The following is a 24,961-nucleotide window of genomic DNA, read 5'->3' on the forward strand; positions in this document are numbered from 1 at the left end:
AGAGTCAACTCAACGGAGGGCCTACCTGGGCTTCTCCTCTTTCATAAGCATGTGTGGCCGTCTCCAGGGGTCTTTGAAGTTCCTTTTAAAGGAATCAGGCAAGATTTTGGCCACCTCTGAAAGGGAAAACAACAGCTCAATAACACATCAGATTAAATCCATTATCCTTCATTTCTCAGAGGTCACACAACAGCAGTGCCCTAAACTGGGATTCGAACCCACAATCTTCCGATTACAGGATCAGAGCCCTACCTGCTCTTCAACACCTCAAGTGCTTTCAGTCTAAATTTTACATATCCACTGCATTGGGGATCATCAAATGCTTCTGTACTGCTGAGTTCACAGTAACAGCTCCTGTATAGAGGATCAATAATATGGAAGGACAGACATGGCCTTCCAATCAACCAGTTCATCGATCCATTCTCCTCTGGACAGCGTCAACTCCACAGAGCCTGACATGAGCTTCACAGACATCCTGCCACCTCCTGGAAACTAGGAGCTGCTAGGATTCTCCATTTTGCCAGCCTTGACTCCTGCAGGCTGGTGGAATCTCAGTCACAGTCAGAAAGCACTGTGTTACGTTACACTGGGAAACACACTGGGAAATCTGATGAAAGGGGGAGAGAGCCTTCTGAAATCAAGTCAAGAATAACAAGAGTCCATAATAAGATAAGATAAGATAACTTTATTAGCCATATACAATTTCTTGCATTAGGAATTTGTCTTTTCACAGACCCCAGCTTGCTCTCCATGAGACACACAAAAAGGGAGAGAAGCTTGCGGTCAGAGCACAGGGTCAGCCATTTATACAGCACCCCTGGAACAGCTGGGGTTAAGGGCCTTGTTCAGGGGCCCAACGGAGTAGGATTCCTCTGTCGGCTGCAGGATTTGAACCGGCAACCTTCCAGCCACAGGTGCAGACCCTTAGCCACAGTGCCACCACTCCACCCCATACTCCTTTAATGTCCACAAATACAGTTATCTTCAAACAGTACAGTGTGCATTTTATAAAGTAAATCATTCTTTAGAACCTTTTTGAGAAGGGTGTAGTAGAGACCATACAGTCCAAATTTTATCTTGCGTTTCTTCCCTTAGCAGAGCTGCGCTAAGGTTCAAAGACAATGCAGCTTCTTTTGCCACATCAAACCCTAAACAGAATGAATGTTTTAACACTGCGGCAGCACTGAGCTCTTGCCAGTGAAGGGATGCAGCTGCTGCAGATGTTCTCCTTGTTCCAACTGTGATCAAGAACTCCACAAGGATTAAAATACTCAACAACAAATCCTGAAAGAACCAGAAGAGAGCAGAGCCTTATTAAAGGGGAACTGCAATGTTATTTTTACAGTTCGGGGTTATAATGAATTGGCAGTGATGAGTGCATCTCAAACCACAATGACACTACCAAGTATACGGAAACATATGGATTAGTCTACGGAAAATAGACTAAATTTCGAGAGCTGCGCAGTGCCATCATTGTCTGTGATTCAGAATGAGGCAACAAAACGTCCGGTGACTTGAAAATAGCCCTATTACATAGCAAAAATGCTTTAGACCAAGTGAATTTCGCTACTATATTAATATTAAATATTTTCATGAATATTTTCAACACATACAGTACAAGACAAGATGTGTTTTAGATACTTTAATTAATGCAAAAAAAGAGCAACCTGCCAAACAACTAAAATCCAAACATTTGTTTTCAAGTTTTGCAAAAGTGCTCTGTCATTTACATTGGTGGCTATTTTATAGCAAGTCACACCTGCAAGAAAAATTATGGCACTTTTGTTGGAGGACTGGCTGCACCATAGCCTGTGCCATCGCTGGAAGAGCTGATCTGAATGTGTGCACTTGAACTGAATTTAACATATAGACATATCGAATCAACATATTGAGACAGCTTTGTCGACAAATACTACTTGTTAACTCTGCATGCAGATCACATTAGAACATTTCTGTAGTGAAATGTCTGCTGCACAATCCTTTCTTATTTGATCGTACGTCATGTTGAATCTCCATGAGAATCTTGTCGATGGGACCAGAAGCAGTGTTGTGTTTATTACCCATCTCTTGGCTGGTTGAATACCCCTTGGAAAAAGAAACAGTTTGACTTTCTGCTGATCTGATCTGCCGTTTTGTGTGTGGGCACTCTGTTCTGAAAAGCCAACTGCTCGACAGTGAACATGAGTTCAAAAAGACAAAAAAGGATGAACGTTGTAAGGAGACCATGTTTCTCCTTCACTTACAGAGACTAGTGAGCAGGAAGGGTCACTAACATGTCATAATTTGCTCTCACCTTTGTTCTTTAACACCCATGTTTAATAAAATTAAACAGAAATATTGAATATATCCGGACTGATATGTAAGGTTTGAGGTTTTGAATTTTAAGGTGGGGGGTGTGTGTTAGATTTGAGCCATTGCACAACAGCCTACTCAGGTTTAAGTCACTTAGTCTGCCACACGGTACTTTCGCAAAGTTCTGAACTTATTTCGAAATTTGTTCAATTTTGCAATAACGTCAATTTATTTTGTCACCGAGATTTAATAACCAGTCTTAGTAATTAGGACTGCAGTTCCCCTTAAAATATTGCAGAAGAGGGACTCCAGGAAAACACACTGCATTGATGAAAGCATTGCAGTAAAACAAGAGTAAAGTAGAATAGTCACCTGAACATGAATATTTACCTGAATACTGGGAATGCTGAGACGATCCTTATTGATCAATCTGGGTTTCCTTGCTCCCAAGATTTCCACAAATTAGGGAAATTCTACTTTTTTTAGGAAGCCCGAGTTACAGGGGAGCTCGGAGCAGAAGAGTTAGGATTAATCAGTTCCCCAGTACTAGCGAACACTACTTGGTTCAGCTGTTCAGCTGGCACACACAGGGGAGGAGACGGGATTACCTCTGGCAGAGTTGCAGACGGCGTTGTGCCCAAAACAGCCCCGTCGCTGTTTTAAGTCGGGGCAGGGCGCCCCTCCATTGCGCGGAGGCACGGACACCTGGCGGGTCCTCTCCTTGCTTCCCACCCCACACAGGGAGCCGCACTCGGACCAGGGACCCCAGGAACCCACTACACAATCGATAGCTGCTGGCGGAAGAGGGACACGGATGGGAGAGATCAGCGAGGGGCAAAGGTTATCCAGCTCTTCCGCCGGGATGAGACAGGATTTTCCCACCCAAATTCCTTCCAGGAAACCACGTGAAAGCAATTTCTTCTAGCCTGACCAGTGCTTGTGACTTACCTGTAATGTTATAATCAAACGTCTGCCCTCTTGCGTCAGCTAACATTTCACTTGTCTTTCCATTGTTTTCTGCGTCCACTTAGTGGACATTACTGGACCACTGATTTCAATGAAGAAATAAAGGTTTCTATTTGAGAATCTACTTCAGAAAGAATCAGTTCAGATCAGGATGAAGATGGGGGGAAAAAACAGACATGCTATATGGTTTAGTATCATAGGTGGGAACATTTTACTGCTTTTGATGAGTTTTGGCAAACAAACCATTTAACAAAGAGGATTCAGTACCAAACTGTGGGTGACAAACTAAAAGAGGTTTCCTTCTAGTTTTAAGGAGATCTAGAACTGTGATGTGTGAATTATTCTTCTTGGAAGTCTGGATCGGAGGATAAGTTGTGTTTTCCCTGTTTGAACAGGTTTCTGCTTTGGATTGAAAAAGAAAAGACTGACATCTCACACGTCACTTAATCAGCAAGAAAAACAAGAAGAGGATCGATAATGGCCAATAACCAAGTTAACAGCAGGCCCTTATGTCACTGCTGTCTGAGTTTTAAAGGAGTGTGGTTTTATTCACGGGCTGTCAAGAACTGGCCAGAGAGTCCCTTGTGACCTGTGACTGGTCACAGCTGAGAACACTCTCCTTCTGGATTTTGCTGCATTGACATCTGGTCAAAAGATCACAGAGGTTTTATGCAGCCTGGCAGCACAACTGACCCATGTTCTGTTAAAAAGTGGCACTTTTTCATGCTGTTATTCCAGTTAATATCCCCATTCACTTAAATTCCAGAGTCAATCCCCTCTGTGATCCTGCACTGGTGTTGCCATCAATAACAAGTTAACACAAGAGGATACGCATTTTTTGCTGGACATTCAAAAAGCATATTTTTTCTACTGGACCCTGTAATTCAACTGTAGTGCTGTTTTCAAGTTTCACCACTTCAGAAAGGTTAGAAATGAAAGGAGGGCATTTGGTAGTTCATATCTACTTAAACCAAATAACGCATTCAACGGTTTGTGGAACGAAACCAAAGGTACTGATTTTAGCAACGTGGCTGGGTAGCTTATCCCAGACTCCCACCACCCTTTGAGTGAAAAAAGGTGCCTTCTACTCTCCTGTTCTAAATGCACTTCCAAGTAGTTAATAATAATAATAATTAATAATTGCTTACACTTATATAGCGCTTTTCTGGACACTCCACTCAAAGGGCTTTACAGGTAATGGGGACTCCCCTCCACCACCACCAGTGTGCAGCCCCACCTGGATGATGGGACGGCAGCCATAGTGCGCCAGAACGCTCACCACACACCAGCTCTCAGTGGGGAGGAGAGCAGAGTAATGAAGCCAATTCAGAGATGGGGATTATTAGGAGGCCATGATTGGTAAGGGCCAATTGTAAATTTGGCCAGGACACCGGGGTTACACCCCTACTCTTTTCTAGAAGCTGGGATTTTTAATGACCACAGAGAGTCAGGACCTCAGTTTTACGTCTCATCTGAAGGACGGCGCCTGTTTACAGTATAGTGTCCCCGTCACTATACTGGGACATTAGGACCCACACAGACCACAGGGTGAGCGCCCCCTGCTGATCACACTAACACCTCTTCCAGCAGCAACCTTAGTTGTTCCCAGGTGGTCTGGGAAAAACTAAGTTATCACCTGTTTTCCTTGGTTTGTGTTTCACACAGCTGTGTCGATTCTGAAGAAATCCACATCGTTGCCTTCATCAATGCCTTTGAGGATTTGGAATATCTGCATCGGGTCCTCTCGTTATATTTTCCATTCAGGACTAAAAAAGGTTCTGTTCCTTCAGACTGGCAGTGTAGGACATTCCTTTAAAACCCAGAATGTATCTAGTTGCTCTTCTTTGGACTCATTCCAGACCAGCAATATCCCTTGTAGAACATTGTGACCATAATTGTACACAGTATTCTAAATGAGGGCTTACTAGTATGTTGTACAATTGTAACAGCCCGTCCCCTGATTAAAATGATATGCTTTTAACTACATATCCTAGCATTTGTTTTGCTTAAGGGGTAGGTTACTGAACGGAGTCCCCAGGGAATTAATCAATCTCTGAAGAATGAGCTGTGAAATCTGACTGAATGTGTGAAAGTTTCCCACTTCTTCACAGCTTTGGGAACTTTCTTTGTGAGGGCACTGGCACAGGAGCAAAGTCTCCCATCTCCCATAAAGAGATGCATTCTCATTCCAATGTGGGATATAATGAGCTTGGAAGTGCACAAATCCTCCAGGACAGAAAATGGAAACAAACTCCAAACAAGGCCTAGGTGAGGTTAAGTAACTATTGTTTAATGTAGAGTATCCATTACTCAGTCATAAGTAAACCAGTTTATCTAGGAAGCACTGAAAAGAAGCCCACTGGGAAAACAAGATCATGTCACAATAAAACAAAATAAGTTAATGAGACTCTGCCCTCTTCTGCTTCACATGCTGTTGTTCATTGTGTAGCTCACAGGTGAAAAGGTGTATGAATCTGTAGGAGACACTCCATAGGGCTTTATGTAATTTGTTCATTATTGGCATTTTTAATAATAATAATTGCTTACACTTATACAGCACTTTTCTGGACACTCCACTCAAGGCACTTTAGAGGTAATGGGGATCCCCTCCACCAGCACCAGTGTGCAGCCCCGCCTGGATGATGCGCCAGTCCTCTCCCCACACACCAGCTCTCAGTGGGGAGGAGAGCAGAGTGGTGAAGCCAGTTCAGAGATGGGGGTTATTAGGAGGCCATGGCTGGTAAAGGCCAGGGGGAAATTTGCCCAGGATGCTGGGGTAACACCCCTACTCTTTTCGAGAAACGCCCTGGGATTTTGAATGAACACAGAGAGTCGGGACCTTGGTTTTATGTCTCATCCAAAGGATGGTGCTTTCACTGGGGCATTAGGACCCACACAGACTGCAGGGTGAGCACCCCCTACTGGCCCCACTAACACCAGCAGCAACCTTAGTTTTTCCCAAGAGGTCTCCATCCAGGTACTGACCAGGCTCACACCTGCTGAGCTTCAGGGGGCTGCCAGTTGGGAGTTGCAGGGTGACATGGCTGTTGGCTGTATGGTATTTTGTATGTGATTATGTTATATGATTTTCAGATGAAACTGGTTATGTTTAAAGTTCTCAGCAGCTGTTCACATGGTCTCTATTGGTCATATGAGGAAGGAGACCCCAAAACCCCCGCACTCATGCAAATGTACCAAGGTGGGGAGCTCAGTTGACTTAATTATAGGTCTAGATTAAAGACCAGGGGTGGGGGGTAATTTAGAGTAGTCACTCAAACCCAGCAGGCAGGTCTTCCCAAGGTGGTGGGAGTGAAACCCCACACAAAATCTGTGTCAAAGGTGAGAGTGAGACCCATACTGATCCCTGGATGTGTGAGAAGCACTGAGATTGCTAGAAAATACAACACAACATCTTGTTGCAGAACATTCCAGTGTGCAAAAACATAAATAGTCAAGATTAGATTTTGCCTCTGACATTTGGGTACAAAGAAGGTTTGTGGAAAAAGACCCCAGAGGTGTAGTCGCTCCTAAATCATGAACAAATCTGGAAGCTTTTGCACAAGAGCCTCCAGTGGGAGTTCACTAGTTTAGTCTGGTGATCCTATCGAAGTATTCTGACACTGAGGAACGATCTCATTGTGTTTCACTGCTACTGGCTCTGCAATTACAGCCAGATGACTGGGCACTGATCTGGGTACTGCGGTGTGAGTTTGCGGGACACTAACCTGGTGCGTTCGCTGATCTGAAAGATAGGAGTTTAACCAGATTGCAGGATCTAAAGCTGTGTTTTTTTTTTTGAGAAACATAAGTTCAACAACCAAATCAGTGACATCTTTTAACTGTATATTTCACCTAACAACTACAGGGTAACTCCATCCAGACAGCGTAATGAAAGAGAAGGCTTTTCAGACAACAGGTGTGTACTTCTTACCTGTCAAACTACATGACAACAGATCTCCCAGTTCCCATAATTAGATTTTTCTGCACTTTACTGCAATTGTGTTTAAGTTTTTGTCAATTTTTCATGGTGGAACAGCTGTAATTGATTTGTTCAGCATGATTATATGACATCTAAGTCTCCATTGAAAGACGGTGAAATACATTCCACTCCACCAGTGCCGATTACAGATTACAGTTCTACAAATTGTCTAGTTACATCAGCCTTGACATGAGTCATTTTCATACACACACACACTTACACAAATGTGCACGCTGTTGCTCATTCTGCAACTCCCAGACTATGGCACATGCCAGTGGAATTCAACACTACAGAAAAGCTTCTAAAGAGTTACACCCTCTTTGGATTGAAACAGTTTGTAGGCACCACAGCAGGCAAACTGGAACATTAGGTCGCAGTGTAACATGACACATGGGTGAAAAAAATGCCAAGAGGGTCGTGTTAGTGTGTCCCCATCTGTGAAGAAAAAAAACTCAAAAAAAGGCCTTGGAATGTGTATATCCTGACCTAGTGAGTTTTCCATTTCCTTAAATCTTACAGATCTGGAAGAGTATAACAAAAGTACTCCAAAAACATGGTTTAAAGATAAGAGAGTGGTAATGCGGTTTACAGGGGAAAAAAATGACACCGAGAGTATCTTTAAACTTTTCCCATTGTTCGCGTCTTTGAGAGCAGGTGAGGGATTACGACTCGGAGATTCCAGCTTCCGAGAGCAGGAAGGAAGCTTATTGTATAAAGTCGTGGCCCACACATTGATTATCAGCGACGAAAGGAAAAAAAAGTCATAAATATCAAGGGGACTTGCAAGGGTACTACAAAGCAGAACTGGGGCCCAGTAATCTAAATAATAGAGTTGTTTTCCATATCTTCTTTTGTAATAGATACGCACTGTTGACACACAGCTTTAAAACGGGGGCCCCTCTTGGATGATCCAGTAAACACCTGGAGAATTTGATAAGCCTCGGCTTCCGCTGGCTGCTTGAAGTGCTCCGAACCCGCCAGATAATGATCGCTGGGGCCTAATCAAGTGTCTAACACCAGAACCTGCTGGATTGCAAAACACACTGCAGAAGTGTCTGTGCGTATGCAGGCGGGTGGGAGGAGAGACTGCAGACTAATTATGGTTTGAGATGGGTCTGGACTGAGTTAACGCCAAATCTCTTTACTCCTTTCCTAACAGAGTCCGCTTCTGATATTCTGTTGCAAGGTTCTTACGAAATGTCGTTTCTGTGGGGCGATTTCTTTTACTTGGAGCAAAAGAAATGAAAAAAAAAATTAAACGATGATACAAGGTTTTTTTAACAAACATACGCGGCACTAATCTCCACTCAAAGAAATCCTTGTAATTAGCATTCTGAATTTTAATGCTGATGTTTCAACTTGCCTTTACCTGATTCTCTTTCAGAGTGCAAATTCAAAAAAAAAATCATCCAATTCGAAAACAAGGCCTGAGCTGCACTTCACTTTGAAATCACAGTCTTCTTTCAATACCTTTCTTTCTCTTTTCCCTTTGGTTATCTCTTTCACATCTCTGGTTTACTTTTTTCTTCACCTTTCTTCCTGTTTTTTGTATTGCTGGATTTATCCGTTTTGTTTAGCTACCACGTCTGTCACGCCATGATGATTGTTCACATTTCTTCATTACTGTATATGGAAGAATAATGTAATATTCTTTGTGCTTCCTAAACCCCAATAAACAAACTGAACATAAAATAACAGCCAGACCTCATCAATCCATCAGTGATGTTTATCACAGGTCTCAGGGCCCATTTAACAAGCATTTCAGCCCTGCAGGGCACTAAATACATGTGTATAACATTGCATATTGATTATAGCCAGCTGATTAACTGGACATCTCAACAATATTCTCTTCACGAGAATGAAAATGTTTGGTATGTTGTGAGCAAAAATGGGTAATAATCCATCCATTTTCTGACCACGTCATCCATTTCAGAGGCTCATGCTCCCCGAGGGACTATCCCAGCAAGCAACAGGCACAAGGCAGGGTACACCCTGGACGTGACGCCAGTCCATCACAGGGCACACGCAGACACACACACCAAGGGCCAGTTTTTCCAGAAGCCAATTAACCTACCAGTACGTCTTTGGACTGTAGGAAGAAACCGCAACACCTGGAGAAAATTCACGCCAACATGAAAACATGCAAAGTCCATGCAGATAGCACCCCAGGAATTAAACTCAGGGCTCGAGTGGTGTGAGGGAGCAATGCTAACCACTGCCCAGAACGTAAATTATACTCTGGGGACAATGAATAAGTTTTGCTAAACCGAGATCTAGAGAAGAGCCAGCTGTTGCCCATTGCCTTTTAAAGGGAGCTGATGTAAAACAAACACCAAAAACATTCTGCTCATAACTCAGTCTTAAAAGGAAGTCTTGAACACAGCTAGATTACGGTAAATCTGGCTTGTGCCCGGGTTAGCAAGGCCCGTTCAGCCAGGTTCAGCCAGAATCCCCTGCACACAGCCTGTCCGGCCCACTCACAGATGGTATTAGTCCAATGAATGACTTACTGTAAATGGAACTGACTGTTCAGGGCAGTTTCTGTCCCTTGAGCCCGACATTCCACAACAGACCTTGAAGTTATAATGACCCACTGCATTGAGATCATGGCACGATGAAGGCTTCTGCAAGACCCCAGGCATGGGTGAATCAATTAATGCCGTTTCATAAGTTGGCCCGTGTACAAGCACCATTAAATTACAGAGTAATCAGGAGCCTAGTTAGTGAGACTGCTGACAGGCTACAGAGTGCTTACAATACAAGACGAGCTGCAGTTCCCATAAAGAATGTCTGGTCTTGGATTTTTAAACTCATTTTTTATCAATGTAATTCTACAGAGCACAGCACAGACACAGACTGCTAACCTGAACATGTTGAGGCAGTAGTAAATTTCTCCTCCCCAAAGTGGACATGATCTCATAGTAACCAAACCCCACGTGAAATGTGAGCCTGTAGATCTCCAATGCAATAAGTTCAAGAATTCTGCTAATGGAAAATATATCAGCCAGTAACAACCCGCAATCTGAGATTTTTGACATACAGTCGGGAAGTTATATTTCAACTGGCTTGCTCCTCACAAGATCACTATAAATCTCTGGAGCACCCATGAGGCAGACCATTTCCCCTATCACTCCGGTCTTTCAGATTTGCACACAATTACACATGCCTTCAGAACATTTATCATGTCCATAGCATAGAGCATTTGCAGTCTGCCTCTGATGGCAAATACTTCATGGGACTGGTTTAAGGAATTATCAGAATTCCTACAGATCTGAGGAAATTGTTGTTTTTTTCAGGCTTAAAAACTTTATGTGATATGATTTCATCCCTAATCTGAAATACACCTGGGAGTAATTGCCCCCTTCAGTTTGAATTTCTTCATTAATTTTTAAATTTCCTTACTACCTGTCTGGAAAAGATAGGCAAGTAAAAAATTCAAAATGGGTACATCTAGGACAATCAGTTTCAACTTCAATGGGAAGAAAAGGAATTCGGCATTACACAGCCACAGAAAATGTAGAGGTTCCTTTCACATCTGCTCTCAAGTGACCGATCACACTCTGTTCCCATGGCCTTGTGCATCAATTCCCAAAGACACTTGAACACAAAAGCCACTGTGGAATTTGTGAATTCCTCCAGATTAGTTCTGCAAATTTGCTGCAGAAAGTTCTGCCAGGCGTTCCCAGTCCTCTGCAACGTGCTGAACGTCCTGAAGAAATTGCACAGCAGTTATCTAGGGTGGTAGACAGGTCTGTTTCATGAAGCCTGCCCCTCAGAACTGATTCTCACTTGTAGTTTTGCTGTCTCAACCTGATCAGCTGCTTGACCTACAAATTGGCAAACTAGCGTCAAATTGCTGAGATGTTCCCTTTGTAAGTTGGACGTACAAAAAAGCCTGTGGTGGGTCCTGATTCTTCACCTTTCACCCTGAGAGGCCAGTGTCCCGTTCCAGCTCCGGCTGTAAGGCGATTAACTTTGGTGATCCCTTCTCTAATCACTATCATGGTAATTAGCCCCCAAGTGACACCATTTGGCGCATCTTAGTTAAATTCCACAGCCACAATGGAATTGGATGCTTTGACATCCTCATTCATGGGGCAGGAAGAGTTCAGGGTGGATCCAGTGGACAGTTCTGTGGGAGCTGTTAAAAGACCTTTAAAAAGGCTTAATTGACACCTAATGGCACATAATGGCTGGCTGTAGCCTGAGCCAATGCTACTAAAGAACCTTTCACAAAACCCAACTATGTAGAAGATAGGATACTGCAAACACCCTGTTGCCGAGACTGAACTTATTAATGAAACCTAGTGCGACAAAGAAATGGTAAATGTTAACCTCCAGACCCTCTTGCTGTTAATATCCCCTGCAGCTCCACAGCCATGTTTCCATTACAGTCTGATACAAATAAAAAAAAAACAGAAATGGGGACCTCAGAAGAGGCCACCCCAAGACTGAGAGACCCCTCTCCCTGCGTCTCCCCCTTTCACCTCTCCGGTAAATAGTCAGTGTTGTTTTCCACAGCTTTCAGCACCACCCCTTTATTTGCAAGGCACAAGCCCTTTGGTGGTGAGGAACCAGACTTTTAAAAAGTAATCCATTAAACCCACAGCTACGAGTTACTTATTAACCCGTGTACAGCCAGGCATCCAGTTGCTCTTGGAGAATGAAGAATCCAGGTATCCTTTCCTCCTGCACAGGCTTGTATAGTGAAAATGACACAATGATTGCAAAAGTGTCAAAACTACTTTGGAGCAGAAGCCCACTACTCTCATTTGATGTGTAAAGAGAGTCACTGTATAGCTGCAATATATTGTCCACTCCTAAACCTTAAGATTTCTAACAAAGAAACTGCAGTCGTTAGCCAAGAAAAACACAATTCAGAGGTTATTCAGTAAGCGAGGTCACGGGTTTAAATTAATGTTGACAATGCACATAAATACGCAGAACATAAACATCTCTTATGCCAACTCGGACCATTTCCACAGCATCAATAGTATTAACTGACCGACAGTACAGCAGTGCCAAGTTGCCCATTAGGCATTGTAGGCACAGTGCCTAGGGCCTACGAACACCATAATCTGGCCCTGACCTACAGGACTAATTATCAGACCCTTACTCTTTTCAGAGTAAAGAAATTCTGTTGCCCCCCACACCACACATAGAGCCTCTGCACATCAATAATAGGCTTCTCTTCACTACCTGTCCCAGTCGGATGCCCTGATCTGGCCTGTGATGGGGTCTGCTGGCACAGCGTCAGTGCCTTTCGCCTGTCTGGTGGGGCTGAACAACAGCACACCACCCCAGGACAGAACACCATCGCAACCTCCAACATGGAAATCAGCTTCAACATCCTTACAGCCACTCATCTCTCTGGGGGTTCTTCTGCTTGCTTGAGACTGTCATGGCTTCATTTATCGTGAAGAGATCTGAGTGGGGGAGCCGTGTCAGCTGGCTGCAAGGGAACAAGTGGAAAGAAACACGAAACCCACAACCGTTCAGCTGTGATGGAGAGTGAGGGAGGGAGCAGGAATTTCTATAAACACCCTCCTTTATTAAGAGCCTAAATGAACCTGAACTCACAAATTCCATTTGTGGGCTGCTGGTACTGCTGTATCAGAGTGCTTTCTGTATTCAAGACTTCAATAATATTAGCTTTCAGATTAACATTAAGCATTAGTTATTTTATGAAAAATGCAATTCCTTTATGGCAGGCATGTTGGAAAGGCACTTATCCAATTAACTGAATTGTTAAACAGTACTGTGTGACATTAGGGAAACAGAATATTTTAAATCCAGATATATTAATTCTCGTGTTTTCTATTTACCCTCCCTTTAATGCATTTTTCAATTCAGATTTTAATGCAGTTTGTAAAAGAACACCTTAAGCAAATGTTTTCTTCTAAAATGAATGATCTGGTCTTCTCTGGAGCCCAGTCTTTACCCAGTCCAGTTTATTGCACTGAAAGGCGATTGAAGCAGCGCATTGAGGTGTTTGGACCTTAGGTTTAGCCCTGGAATCAGTTTTCTTTTGGCAATTTTGATATTTTTTTCACACTAGTCTGAGGGGATGTGGTGGGAGAGGGGTCGGTGGCTGGCATCGTCAACACCTAATTAAAACTGTAAAAGCTCACAGCTCTTGTAATGACCACTGCTGACAGAGACAGTCAGGCTGCTAGCTCTGTCCTCTCACACTCACAGTGCTGTCTAAGTAAGAGCAGTGCAGTCTAGAGACACAGGAAAACCAGAGTGCTACATCAGGACAATGAACAGTCATAACGCAACAGTACGGACAGAAGCAGGCATTAGGAGAAGGGATGAGATGCCCACAGTGATGCCACAGGAGGCAGAGTCAGTGCTGTTCAGAAGGCAGGATGTTCACATACTGTAGCAACACAACTAGAGTTCTGAGCAAGACCACACAGCTCAACAAATGAACGGAAGACTTCTCCAGTATTGGGGTGCACAATAACATCTGAAGCAATGCACATGGTTACCCACTTGAACAACTGGTTAGATAACAAACCACTGTTACTTCCACTGCTTTCCAATCTGGAAACTCCACTCAGGCCCTTATACAGGCTGGGAAGGCATTGTCTAAGTTGTCCTGGTCTCAAGTGCCAGTGTCTGTTCGTCTGGACGGCCATGATAAACAAATCTCGGGGCTCTGAGAGCTGCCTCTCCCTCAGCAGACCTGTGTTCTGCTCTCCAATGAACCACAGTCAATTACTACACGAACACCCCTCTGGGCATCATGCCACACCTGTCACAAATAGTCAGTTTTCAAGTCCCAGTGCAAGAGCAAAAATACAAGACTTAGCTAAAACAAAACTGGAAGACAGAATAAGATGTCCAAGTTCTAGCAGGATTGTAACCATAAAGAACTCCAAACAGGAAAGCTTAAGACCAGCCAGTTAAATCTTTACACCAACAGTAACCATGATGCCATTTTCATATGAAATGAGGGAAGAGAATTCTCGTTGCAGTTGTGGTAAAACACGTTTGGTGTTATGGCTCATTTTCGCTGTTTATTCCTTTAGCTCTGAACTGCTGCCACAGGCCTGCGGACTGTCGAATTCCCCCAGCCGTCAGGAACACACAGCCCTGCTCCAGCGCCGGGCTCAGAGCAACTTTCATCTTCTCCAGCACGGCCGGATTCTGGAGGACAGCTGCCAGCTGCCTGCGCCACCCCAGAGGAAATCCCAGCTCCCCGCGGGCGAGGAAAGCTCGCGGCTCAGGGCGCCCCTGGCACGGCTGCCCTCCAGGCTTTCTGCCCTGGTCTCTCCACAGGCCCGTGCCATCTTACTCCCCGCTGAACAGCACACGAAGCACCAGGATCAATGCAGACCAGCAGTCTTCAAACGTACACAGAATCAAGCAGGCCACCTTTCCACAGCACTCCTTTGCAACATCTTTTACACATATATAAATGTGATTTTTATGCATAGGATTCCTTATACCACGCATGGACACTCTATAACACTCTATGGTAAAAAAGTCATTAAAGGCCTAAATGACTGAGTACATTCTTCCTGTTTGGGAACATCACTCAAGGTCTTTCTGTTGCAAAGGAATTTCGAGCATAACTGTAAAGGTGTGGAATGTTTTATGGCACAGTACTCTACATTTCCCTCACCTGCTACCCAACCTACGTCACCTCCCATAACTGGCTTCAGAAGAAATGGGACGATGCAGGAAGGGGGCCCCACCCTTCTTGTTTCTATGTGCCGATGCCAGCAGGCATAAAAAGCACGACTCTGAAGAGCTCAAGCACACATTGTGGCCACTGCAATGTTTCTGTCCATTTTACAGAATGCTGGAATCTGGGGGGTCAAGAGGGGAAAAAAAACAAAAACAAGAGCCGGCACAGACCAGGAGGATGAAAAACAGCTCTGTAATGGAGAGGTAGTTCCGACTCTTCTTTTCTGTTGGAAGAGGATAGTTACAAGTGCATGGCTCTCCAGAGAGGCCCGATTCTGAGCGGACCCACTGGGGCAGCAGCCCAGGGCAGGTGGGTGGAATGCGGTCTGGGTACACGAGGAATAGGCCCTAACACTGCACACACTTTTGCAGAACAGGCCAGCGTCTGCATTCGGATATGTGTTGTAGCCCAATTGCCCAAAGTTCCCGACAACATATTCATGTTAGGCTGTGAGCGAATGCAGTCTCTCCACTCCTGGGAAACCTGTAGGAGGCTACATGTTATTTGAGATTAAAGTAAACCTCTCTTTTAATAGGACAAACCACTTTAGGGCTCAAATAAACAGCTTCAAATAAAAAACTGTGAATCACTTGAAATAATGCATGTGCTTTTAGCCCCTAACCTTAGTAACAGCCGTATAGCTCTTTATGTTGCCAATTCTGTGCTCCCCTGGTCAAAAGTGACAGCATGCATTCATTTTCCTAAAAATCCGTTCCTGAGGAAAAACATTTTCAAAGTTCATGTTGAATTAAATGGAAATTAAGTCAAGACTGGTTATGATTTAGAACAGCTGGGGTGAAAGTGACTTGGCTGTCACCATCCCTCCTGAACTTTAGATCTTCAGAAATACCGGAGACTTCCTGACATCTAGTAAACATGCCACACACCTGGATGGCCATCTGTACATTAACCTCAGCCAGGAAGGTTGCCAAAAGTGCTCTGCAAAGCTAAGGTGTGATTTTAGCTTTGTTTGGCAACATTACATCTGTTTAAGTGCTTGACATGACCTTATGCACAGGTGTGAGCCACTCTCAAAGCCATAATCTCTGCAGTGTCTCCTGGGGAACACAAATGGGTCCGAGCCCAGGCTGTTGAGTTCTTCTATTGCAGTGTATGCGAAAAGCAGGTGACCAAGAGCAATGGAGACTAGAATACGCGAGATCTGCCAGAGCGCATAGTCATACAGGCTAGTTCAGCTTCCCGTTTACTAGGAGTGTCAAACGTTCTGTCTGGTGACCTCGATAAGATGAAATGACGCAAGGCGAGGGTGCGCATGCTTTCCTGGGTCAGTCCTGACGGGGTGTAAAACAGCAGTATCATCCAAATCCGATCCGTGCCTGCAGTGGCACAACGCTCCGGGTTTCCTTCGCTGCCCAGTCCTGCTGACAAGACCGTTCCTGAGGGCCGTGAATGAGAGCATGGGGCCGATATCATCTGAATTACCACGCATGGCTTCCCGTGCTGATCCTGCGGGGGGGGGGTCAGAGGTCACAGCCAAGTTGGCAAAGGTGGCGAGTCAACAGAAAAACAAGGCCGGCGCACAGCGATGCAACACGTGCCTTGCTCACTTTCCACATTCAGAGGGTCACTACCACCAGCAGGTTCAGTCTTCTCACTTGCTGGAGGCACCCCATGTCTTTCCTTTCCACACGTTATGGAGAGCTGGCCAAGCTTATAATATACAGAATCTTTATTATTTATACATATATAATTATAGGAGTTCAGGTGGGGAGCTGCGTCAGCATGCGTAGGCTGCAAAGGAACAAGTAATAGGTTTATTCCATGCTGAAAAGAGAAGAAAGAAAACACGTTTCAGCCATGGAGCCGCCTTTTTTTGCCAAACAAAGCTAAAATCACACCTCGCCTTTGCAGAGTGCTTTTGGCGCCTGAAGGAGGCTCCACGGCCAAAATGTTGTGCTTTCTTCTTTCTACTCAGCCTGGAATAAACCTAGTACTTGTTCCTATAATTATAGGAACTGCCTTTCTGATGTCATTTTGGGGTGCCATGTGTTCAGTTGGATTCTGACTGCTGTTGCTGTGGTTCAAACCGTGAAAATTAAAGGCAGGTTTTGTTAAACAGGCTAGAGATTCTCAGTATGGTTTGTGTTAAAGTATTACCGAATGTTAAAAACAAAACTCAAAGAGCAGTGCTCAATTTTTGTCCGTTGCGTTAGTGTCGCAGACATGACTCCGTACTCTAGAAACACTCACTAAACGTGCTTCACCACAGCCAGAAGAGTAATCCAGCCAAGGAGGAGATGATGAGTCCTCCTTAGACTCCTTAGCCTTCTGAAAATGCACTTTGGAACCTTTTCGGAGGGAGAGGATGGTAGTCACAGAAGCTGACCAAAGCACGTGGGAGAGTTTTTGATCAAAGCCAGGGAAATTCTAAGAATTGAGAGCTCCAAGAGGAAAATTAGGAAAATAGGAAAGTAGAGCTGTTCCAGGCTGCAGCTCAGTCCACCTCAGCCCATCAGCACCTGGCTGAGATCACACCCCAACACATGGGCACCCCCAGACTGCAGGCGTTCATCTTCTGTTCGTGGAGTGAAGTAAAAACAAGGACAAATGCACCTCAAGTAATTATCCAGCAAGGAGCACCTAAAACAATCCTACACAAGCCTGGCATGCCATCTTTAAAGTAAACACTGACTTGATGTTTAAGAACAAACACTTCTCTCCATCGCAGATAGATCTCGATTACGGCGTTGCTTGCGAAAGAGCCTGCGTCAGCTTTTCCTTGGAAAACGCATACCGTAGAGGTCCAAAGCACGTCACAGGCAGGGCTCACGAGGGGGCAAACCTTCTGGGTCTCTGAGAAATGCCGGGAGGGAGAAGGCTAGCCAGGCTAAATGAACTGCTGATATGGGCGGCACCGTCTACGTTCCATAAATCCATGCGAGTTTCATTAAATCTCCGATTAACGGAAAATGCAAACACGGATTACGTAATAATCTGCGATAATGGGTTTCCACTTCACCTGCAGGCTTAAGGGCCCGTGAAAGGCAATCACCAGAAGATTAAGACGCTCAGAAACGCCAAGGGAAAGCTCCCTGTGTGAAGAGCAGCAATACATCGGGATTCCTAAAATAGAAGCAGTTTAGATCTTGAATAAATCACACTTCCTTGCTGAAGTCCCTGAGGAACTGCAGACATTGTTTGCCACAATGTATCATACACCCTCGACAGCCGGTGTCACTAAGGGCAGTGTCCATTTTTCATCACGGACTTGTAAATTCAAACGCTGCCTTTGACCGTCTTGACAGATAGCTTTTTTTTTTGTTCTGAAATTATCATTTTTTGTGCGAGTGCTGATATTCAAGGTAGCTGAAGAGGCCCTTGTTGAGCCTTTTCGTCTTTTCAAGACAAATAAACGGGATCGGTGCGTGATTGTGTGTGCAGCATCCACATGCACAGATCCATTCTGCTGACATTTTAACCACTGCAGCTTCACAGCTCCTCTACAAGCAGGGACACAACACCCCAGCACTTAGGACTTCTAACACGAACAGGGGACTTCAAGAGAGTGAAAGGAAGCTCTTTCCTAGCCATGCTCTGCACCTGTTAGAAGAACTGCTACAGTAATAACACAAAGAATGGCTAACATGCTATTAAAAATAGAGAAAGATTAGCCTGTAATTGTGGGAACAAAGAAGACAACTTTTTAAAAACCAACAAGAAATCCCACTGCGTGCATACTGTATATTTTGTAATCTATCCAAAAACAGCAGGACACACAGTTTCACCAAACTAAAACACAACAAAAACTAGAAAACAATATTCTGCACAGGACATGGCAATGCATGTCAATCTGAGTTCGCTTTCCCCAACCCACATGGAAACAGTTATTAACAATCCTCTCTTTCATTTTGAGAAAAACGGTATTAAATAATTTTGGCCTACACGCTAATCTGGGGACGCGATTGCATAATTCTGATAACTGCAAGCAAGGCCTGTCTGAATTGTCCTTCAAAGACAATGGCCTCTTTCCAGCATCTGTGAACGTGTGCAGTATTTACACGCTATACAATAATAAATTGTTGGGTTTTTTTTGCCAGATTAATAGTCCTGGAAGACTGCCGGCCAATCTTTGACTTTGCGGTCTCTTTTAATCAACGCGCTCCTTGAAACTCAAATTATAGGGGCAAAAGTATTTTGATCGTCCAGAAACATCCGGAACCTCTCCCGATTGTGAGCTTTCACTTCTGGTACACTGAAGTGTGGGCTCGTGGAAGAAACGACCTCTGTGTGCACCCAGTCCAGCAATCTGAATCTGAATCAGCCCGCGAACAGCTTGCCTGCCTCATGTTTTACTCTTTATCCCGACTATCTCTGGTGTCTGTCCAACTGATGCGGCCCATAAATCGCTTGTTATTACCTTATATAGTGCTGGATTGAGCAGAGGAGAAACTAGCAGTGGGAAAACAGGCCAGGTTTTTCCAGTCTCCCGACAGGATGATAAATAGGGACTTTTCTCTCCACAACCAATCTTAAATTGCTGGGGGACTGGTTTAATATTAATTTAATTTTAGGATTTATTTTACTGCTTTAACATGTATTATCACTACAGCTTGCCTTGATTTACCATTTGTACTTGAGACCTTCAAACAATTAGACAATCCAAAATCATCCTACTCTTCTGAAAATGGCTTCAACAAGACCTGATTAACAGGCCATGTGACTATTATCAGAAAATCACACATGCCTGAAAGAACATAGTCACTTCCAGAGGCAGACTGACTACATCCCAGGTGGGACGCCAGTCCACTACAGAGTTTAGAGGACACACAAGGGCAGTTTAGAAGAGCCAAACAACCAGCCGACATCTCGCCGAGAGCTGGAACAAAACTGGAGCACTCCGAGAAAACACACAGGAACACAGGAGAACATGCAAACTCCACACAAAAAGCTCTGAAGCCTTAAGAGTCACGATGCAGAGGCACTAAACCCCATTCCTGAATAATAATGATGCAGCCTTTGCAAACTCAGGCCACTATGAGGAGTGTTTATAAACCACCTAAATAGATCTTCATTTGCACACTGACGAAATTCAGACAAACCTTCATCTTCCACAGTGCAAATGTTCCAAGCTCCATTAACTTGCATGTGTCAAGCTCATTCATTTCAGGCTACAACGACAGCCCATTAAATAACAAGAGGCTCAAAGGTTAGACATTTCAGCCACAATGTTTAAGATGAAAAATACATTCTTTCCTCGGATGCTTCAACCCGGCTTTTTCCTCTTCTATGAATTTATCAGCTCATGGATCATGTTTATGTTTAGACTCAATAAACCCATCATGAAGGCTGGCTCTGTGTTGTGGGCAGAGCCTTGTCCCCCTGGAGGTGGTGGCGGAGAGGAGATTGCTGACAAGCTCACGGCCATCATGAACAACATCTCTCATCCGCTACGTGGGACTGTGATTAGGCAGCGGAGCACTTTTAGTAACAGACTGCTCCAGCTACGGTGTTCAAGGGAACGTTTCCACAGGTCCTTCCTCTCGGCGGCTGTCAGGGTGTATAACACTGCCCTAGGCTAGGACTGCTAGCCCTTCATCTGCTCGTCTATGGACAGCATGTTGCACTATTGTACTTTTGGGACACTGCATTTATATACTGTGGAACTTTCAATCTGTATAGACCTATGTGCATTTTGCATTTTTTGTCCATTCTAAAGTCTGTTTTTGCTTATCTTGGGCTGAGCTGCTGTAACACCTCAATTTCCCTTCGGGATCAATAAAGTCTTATCTCTCTGTCTTATACTAGAGTGATTTTCAGGTACAGATTCAGGCTTCACAGCTTACTCAGATCTACAGTATGTGTTGGGAAAGGGGGCTGCTCCATTTCTCTAACAAAGATGTAAGAGTAACTGATCTATTGAGTAGCGGACAGGGCAGTTGGCTTTCTTCTCACCCCAGTTCTCTAGCGACGCATTTCCAAGACATTTTATAACGATCATGTATCTGCTTGACACTTGTCCGACAGTATACATTTGCACCCGTTCATATAACCTGGTATTTCACTGCAGCGATCTGAGTAACACGTCCTGTGAAAGACCTCTTCGTCTTTCAACTTGTCTTTGTTTGCCCACCAAGGAAGAGAAAGAGAAGAAGAAAAAAAAGACATTCACCATCTGCAGCCTCGATGTCATGGGTTTTCATAGGAAATGATCTTGGCTTTTGGGTCTATTTCAAGGTGAAAAACTGACTCCACTACATTATGAGCTGGAGAAGCGTCTGTAGGCCTGTTTCTGAATCATTAACCCTTTTGCAATGGGTGATTGTTGTTTCTGGGTGTCACTCCTATCCGATGCAGTGGCTGAGCTGAACTCCCTCCCCCCGAAAAGACTCTTATTCCAGTCTGAAACGCTGACGCTGCACGCATGACTTGGAACTGGCATTCCGTTTTTTCCAGGAGATGAAGGAAAATCTACCCTGAGGGCAGAAGTCAAGAGCTCCAAACATTGCTCTGGATTGCCATGCGTCACTAATAAAGGGACAGAACAGCAATGCCAGGGACCCCCTCCCCCCCCTCTATCGCCATTCCCAACAATTTTACACCACTGGGAACTCACAGCAGGAATATGACGGTCTATGAATCCATACGTTTCAAGACTCTTTTCATTCATGACTGTGCATGATCATTACCCACTGTCTCTTACATTAACTGACAGCCCTGGCTGTCAAGCCTGGAATTCAAAGAGATCAACTCAATAATTTCCTATAAACTTCTATTGCTGAGCAACACCCTCCACAGTATATATACATACACGCACACATGACTTCCTTTTTTTGTATTTTCAGACAGGGGTTACTCTGAAGTTCTCCATAAAACTTTTCTTCTCCAAGAGTAGTCCGAGCATCTTACTCACTGCTTCGTCAGAGGTTCAGAGAGGCATTTGCTTTTCCAGGAACCGAAGGAGTAGCCTGCCCCCATCCCATCAAACACAGCTCGAAAAAAACAAGTCCCACAGCCCACAAGAGCTTGAACAGAGCTGGTCAAATACAGGAGGAAAACAAAAAAACAAGTGGTCTTCATCAAAGCAACGCTACCTTCGGTTGTAGGAAAAAAGGGTGAATTATTCACCACATAAAAACAATCACCTGTGCATCTATTCAAAGCGCTATTGAACAGAACAAAGTAAATTTGCATACTTGAGATCAAAACCTGATTCTCTGCATTAAACAGTTTGTAAAAAATATTGTGTCGTGCCTAAACCGATCTCCAAATTTTAGAAACACTACGAAAAAAGATTAGAAGGCTGTAAAGCGACACCTACTGGAAGTCTAGATTGGCGTTGTAGCTCAGAAAACCGCGTCTCTACTAACGTGGAGAAAACGGCATAGAAAAATTAGCAACGAGATACACACATCTCCTCCCTGACTTTCTTATAAACTCCAGGTGAATACTGTAGCAGCAGCAGTTGTTGTTTTTTTTAGTTTTAAAGCATCGCCCGTCGCGAAACATCCCTCGGAGCCCACCTGCTTGCAATCACAGCTTCTGGACCGGGGAACTCGCCACCTCCGGGAGTCTCGGAACCGCGCAGCTCCAACAGCGGCGAGCCGGAGGAGAAAGAGACTCTCCGGGAAAGAAAGTCCACTCACCCGATATCTGGCAGACGGGCTGGTAGTCGTCACAGCAGTCCCCCGTTTTCTGGCAGTACGTGTCGCAGTAGCAGACCGCCCTTCTCCTTGTATATTCGTAGCACTCGTTGTTCCTCCCTGTGCAGCACTTCGAATCCCCCCGTTTCGCGCAGCCAGCTTCGGACCTTTGCAGGAACATCCCCAGAAAAACGGCCAAAACTCCACACGCGAGCATGCAGCACCGTCCCGAGAAAGGGCTGGAAATTCCCATGCTAGCGAGGGTCTGGGAAGGGGTGTGCGCGTTTTTGATAAAGGTGGAGTAGGTTCCAGAGCCTCTTGAGGAAAATAAAAAAAAACCAACGACAAACAGTGATACGAAAAGAAACTAGGGAACTGGAGACGAGCCGGATGACATCGTTTATTTATGTAAACGTTCCCCCTGAATGCCCTAACTTATCAGTTGAAAATAAAAAGTGCACGCAGTAGAGCTTGCTAGATCTAGTGCACCAAAGCTTTTTAAGAGTAAAAGTAGCCCAAACTGCGTTTTTCTACCTTAAACTAAAAAGTCGCCATTTAAACAAACCAAAGCGGCACAGTCTCATGGACCTGATGCTCCTGAGAAGTTAGTGCAATGCATTTCCAGCTGTGACACTTGAATGTATCGGCCCTGTGGCGATGCTGTCAAACCCGTGCCAAACTGTCTTCTCCTCCTTCTCCTCCTCCAGGGTCTGGCCTTCTGGAGTCCGAGCCCCGCCCCGCTCTGAGCTGATTGGTGTGTGGGCTTCAGTTCAGCCACGCCCCCGAAAGAGCGCGTCGGGGGGTCTTGGTGGCTTTGACGTCACCCGTCCCGAAACAAGTGTTGCCAACAGTTCAAGCTGCACCAGGGAAGATGACAACAATGTTTCCACAAAGCTCGTTAATTTATTTCATTCAAGCGGAGGGCGATTGAATTCGGGGATATTGCTCTCTAGGTGTACAAGAAAAACAGCAGTGCTCCAGTAAGCGCTGCAATTGTAAGTGAACATCATCTCCAAACTGCCAGCTACGGTAATCTTATAACTGATCTTTCCTATGCATTATGGAGCACAGCGGAAGTAGAATAATATTCTTCACAACTTTAAACTGAGAAGGTAATGAGGATGGAAACTTATCTCGTTTCCTAAATGACAGAGAAAAACCGAATCCACTATCTGCATCGATCCAGCCTCTGTGAGGTAACCGCAGGACAGTCTCTGAGACTGCAAGAAGTGTGTCTTTATTGTGGCACACCTCCTAATACAATGCTCTAAAAGGAAGAGTCCGAGGGAATATCCACTGACAAGGAGAACAGGAGAAATAAATTATGCATAAGCTATAATAATTAAAAATGTGAATTTTAAACACTGCAGCTAGTAACAGATGAGCATAATTTTGGAAGCAGACTAAATGTATAACAATTACATTCAGCGTGCACTCAGATTGAAGAGGGGATAGTTTACCAAAATTGTACTGTAATCTGTAAAGATTGTTTAAATAAATCTTTGTCATCTTGACTCAGTTTTCTGTACATAGATATAAGACCCTATGATCAGCTGTAGCTGTTTTCAGTATCTTTACTGGGACCTTTGAAATACTTTAGGTTTAGGAACTTCTCTGAACATGTAAATTGTAAATAAGATTCATATTTCATACTCAGTGCCCTCCAGATGAAACCAACAAACAAGATAAAAAAAAAGTTAAATCTCGAATGTGCGTGTTTCTCAAAGGTGGTGACATTGGATATTTTTATGTCATTCAAAAATGCAGAGCTGGGTTTGAGTTATTCTGTGGAGCAGCAGGGACATAGTTCAGAGAGAGATGTGATATGTGACCAGGGCCTGGAGGACTGGACTGCCTGATTGAACTGTCCCTCACAAGTAGTGGCATTGTACAGTAGAGAGAAAGGCAAGTCTGTTAGTGTCTTCTCACTCAGCAAGGAGAGAGGGGGAGACTGAGGCAGAGGAGATGGTCTGTTCTCACAGCTTCACCTGACATTTCAACACCAGAAGACAAGAAAGCATGAGAGAGGGACAGTGACAGATCTCCACTGGGTTTTACTTGCTTGTAGCAGTTAGCCACTTCTAACACAGTTTCACTTCATACTCACACCACTGAAGACACCCTGAAACTGTGAATGTGGGCTTTTTTTGAAAGATGAAAATGTTATTCCTACACGGGTGTATGTCAAACAGAGCCATTGCTGCAGTGAACTTCAGTGTTGGTTTGTAACCTGATTAGTCGACACTTGTTATGCTGCAGTTGGCGGTGGTAGAAATGACGATGCATGTCAGGAAATACAAGTGGGATTTGATACTGGCAGGATAGGTGGACAGTCACCTGAAGCAGGGACATGAATGAACTTTCATAAAAAGAGAAAAGGCTGTTCATACAGAGGTTGAAGCTCTAATGATGGAGCCAGGATAC

General features: G+C 44.3%; 1 protein-coding gene across 2 annotated transcripts in view; it reads right to left on the minus strand.

Moving 5' to 3' along the window:
* Positions 1-23,241, minus strand: part of LOC148641470 (somatomedin-B and thrombospondin type-1 domain-containing protein) — a 33,237-nt gene extending 9,996 nt beyond the window's left edge. The window contains exons 1-3 of one of the 2 annotated variants that reach the window (XM_088618187.1): positions 22,541-23,241; positions 2,901-3,086; positions 26-116 (exon numbers count right to left, since the gene is read on the minus strand). In XM_088618187.1, the coding sequence (XP_088474313.1) occupies positions 26-116; positions 2,901-3,086; positions 22,541-22,790 (527 nt within the window). In that variant the 5' untranslated portion in view covers positions 22,791-23,241. The remainder of the gene's footprint in view (positions 1-25; positions 117-2,900; positions 3,087-22,540) is intronic. The other variant, XM_088618188.1, reaches the window with a different exon arrangement.
* Positions 23,242-24,961: the final 1,720 nt, after the last annotated feature.

Source organism: Lepisosteus platostomus, chromosome 24 (assembly GCF_059453375.1).
Source record: "Lepisosteus platostomus isolate fLepPlt1 chromosome 24, fLepPlt1.hap1, whole genome shotgun sequence".
In the NCBI taxonomy this organism is placed as follows: Eukaryota; Metazoa; Chordata; class Actinopteri; order Semionotiformes; family Lepisosteidae; genus Lepisosteus; species Lepisosteus platostomus.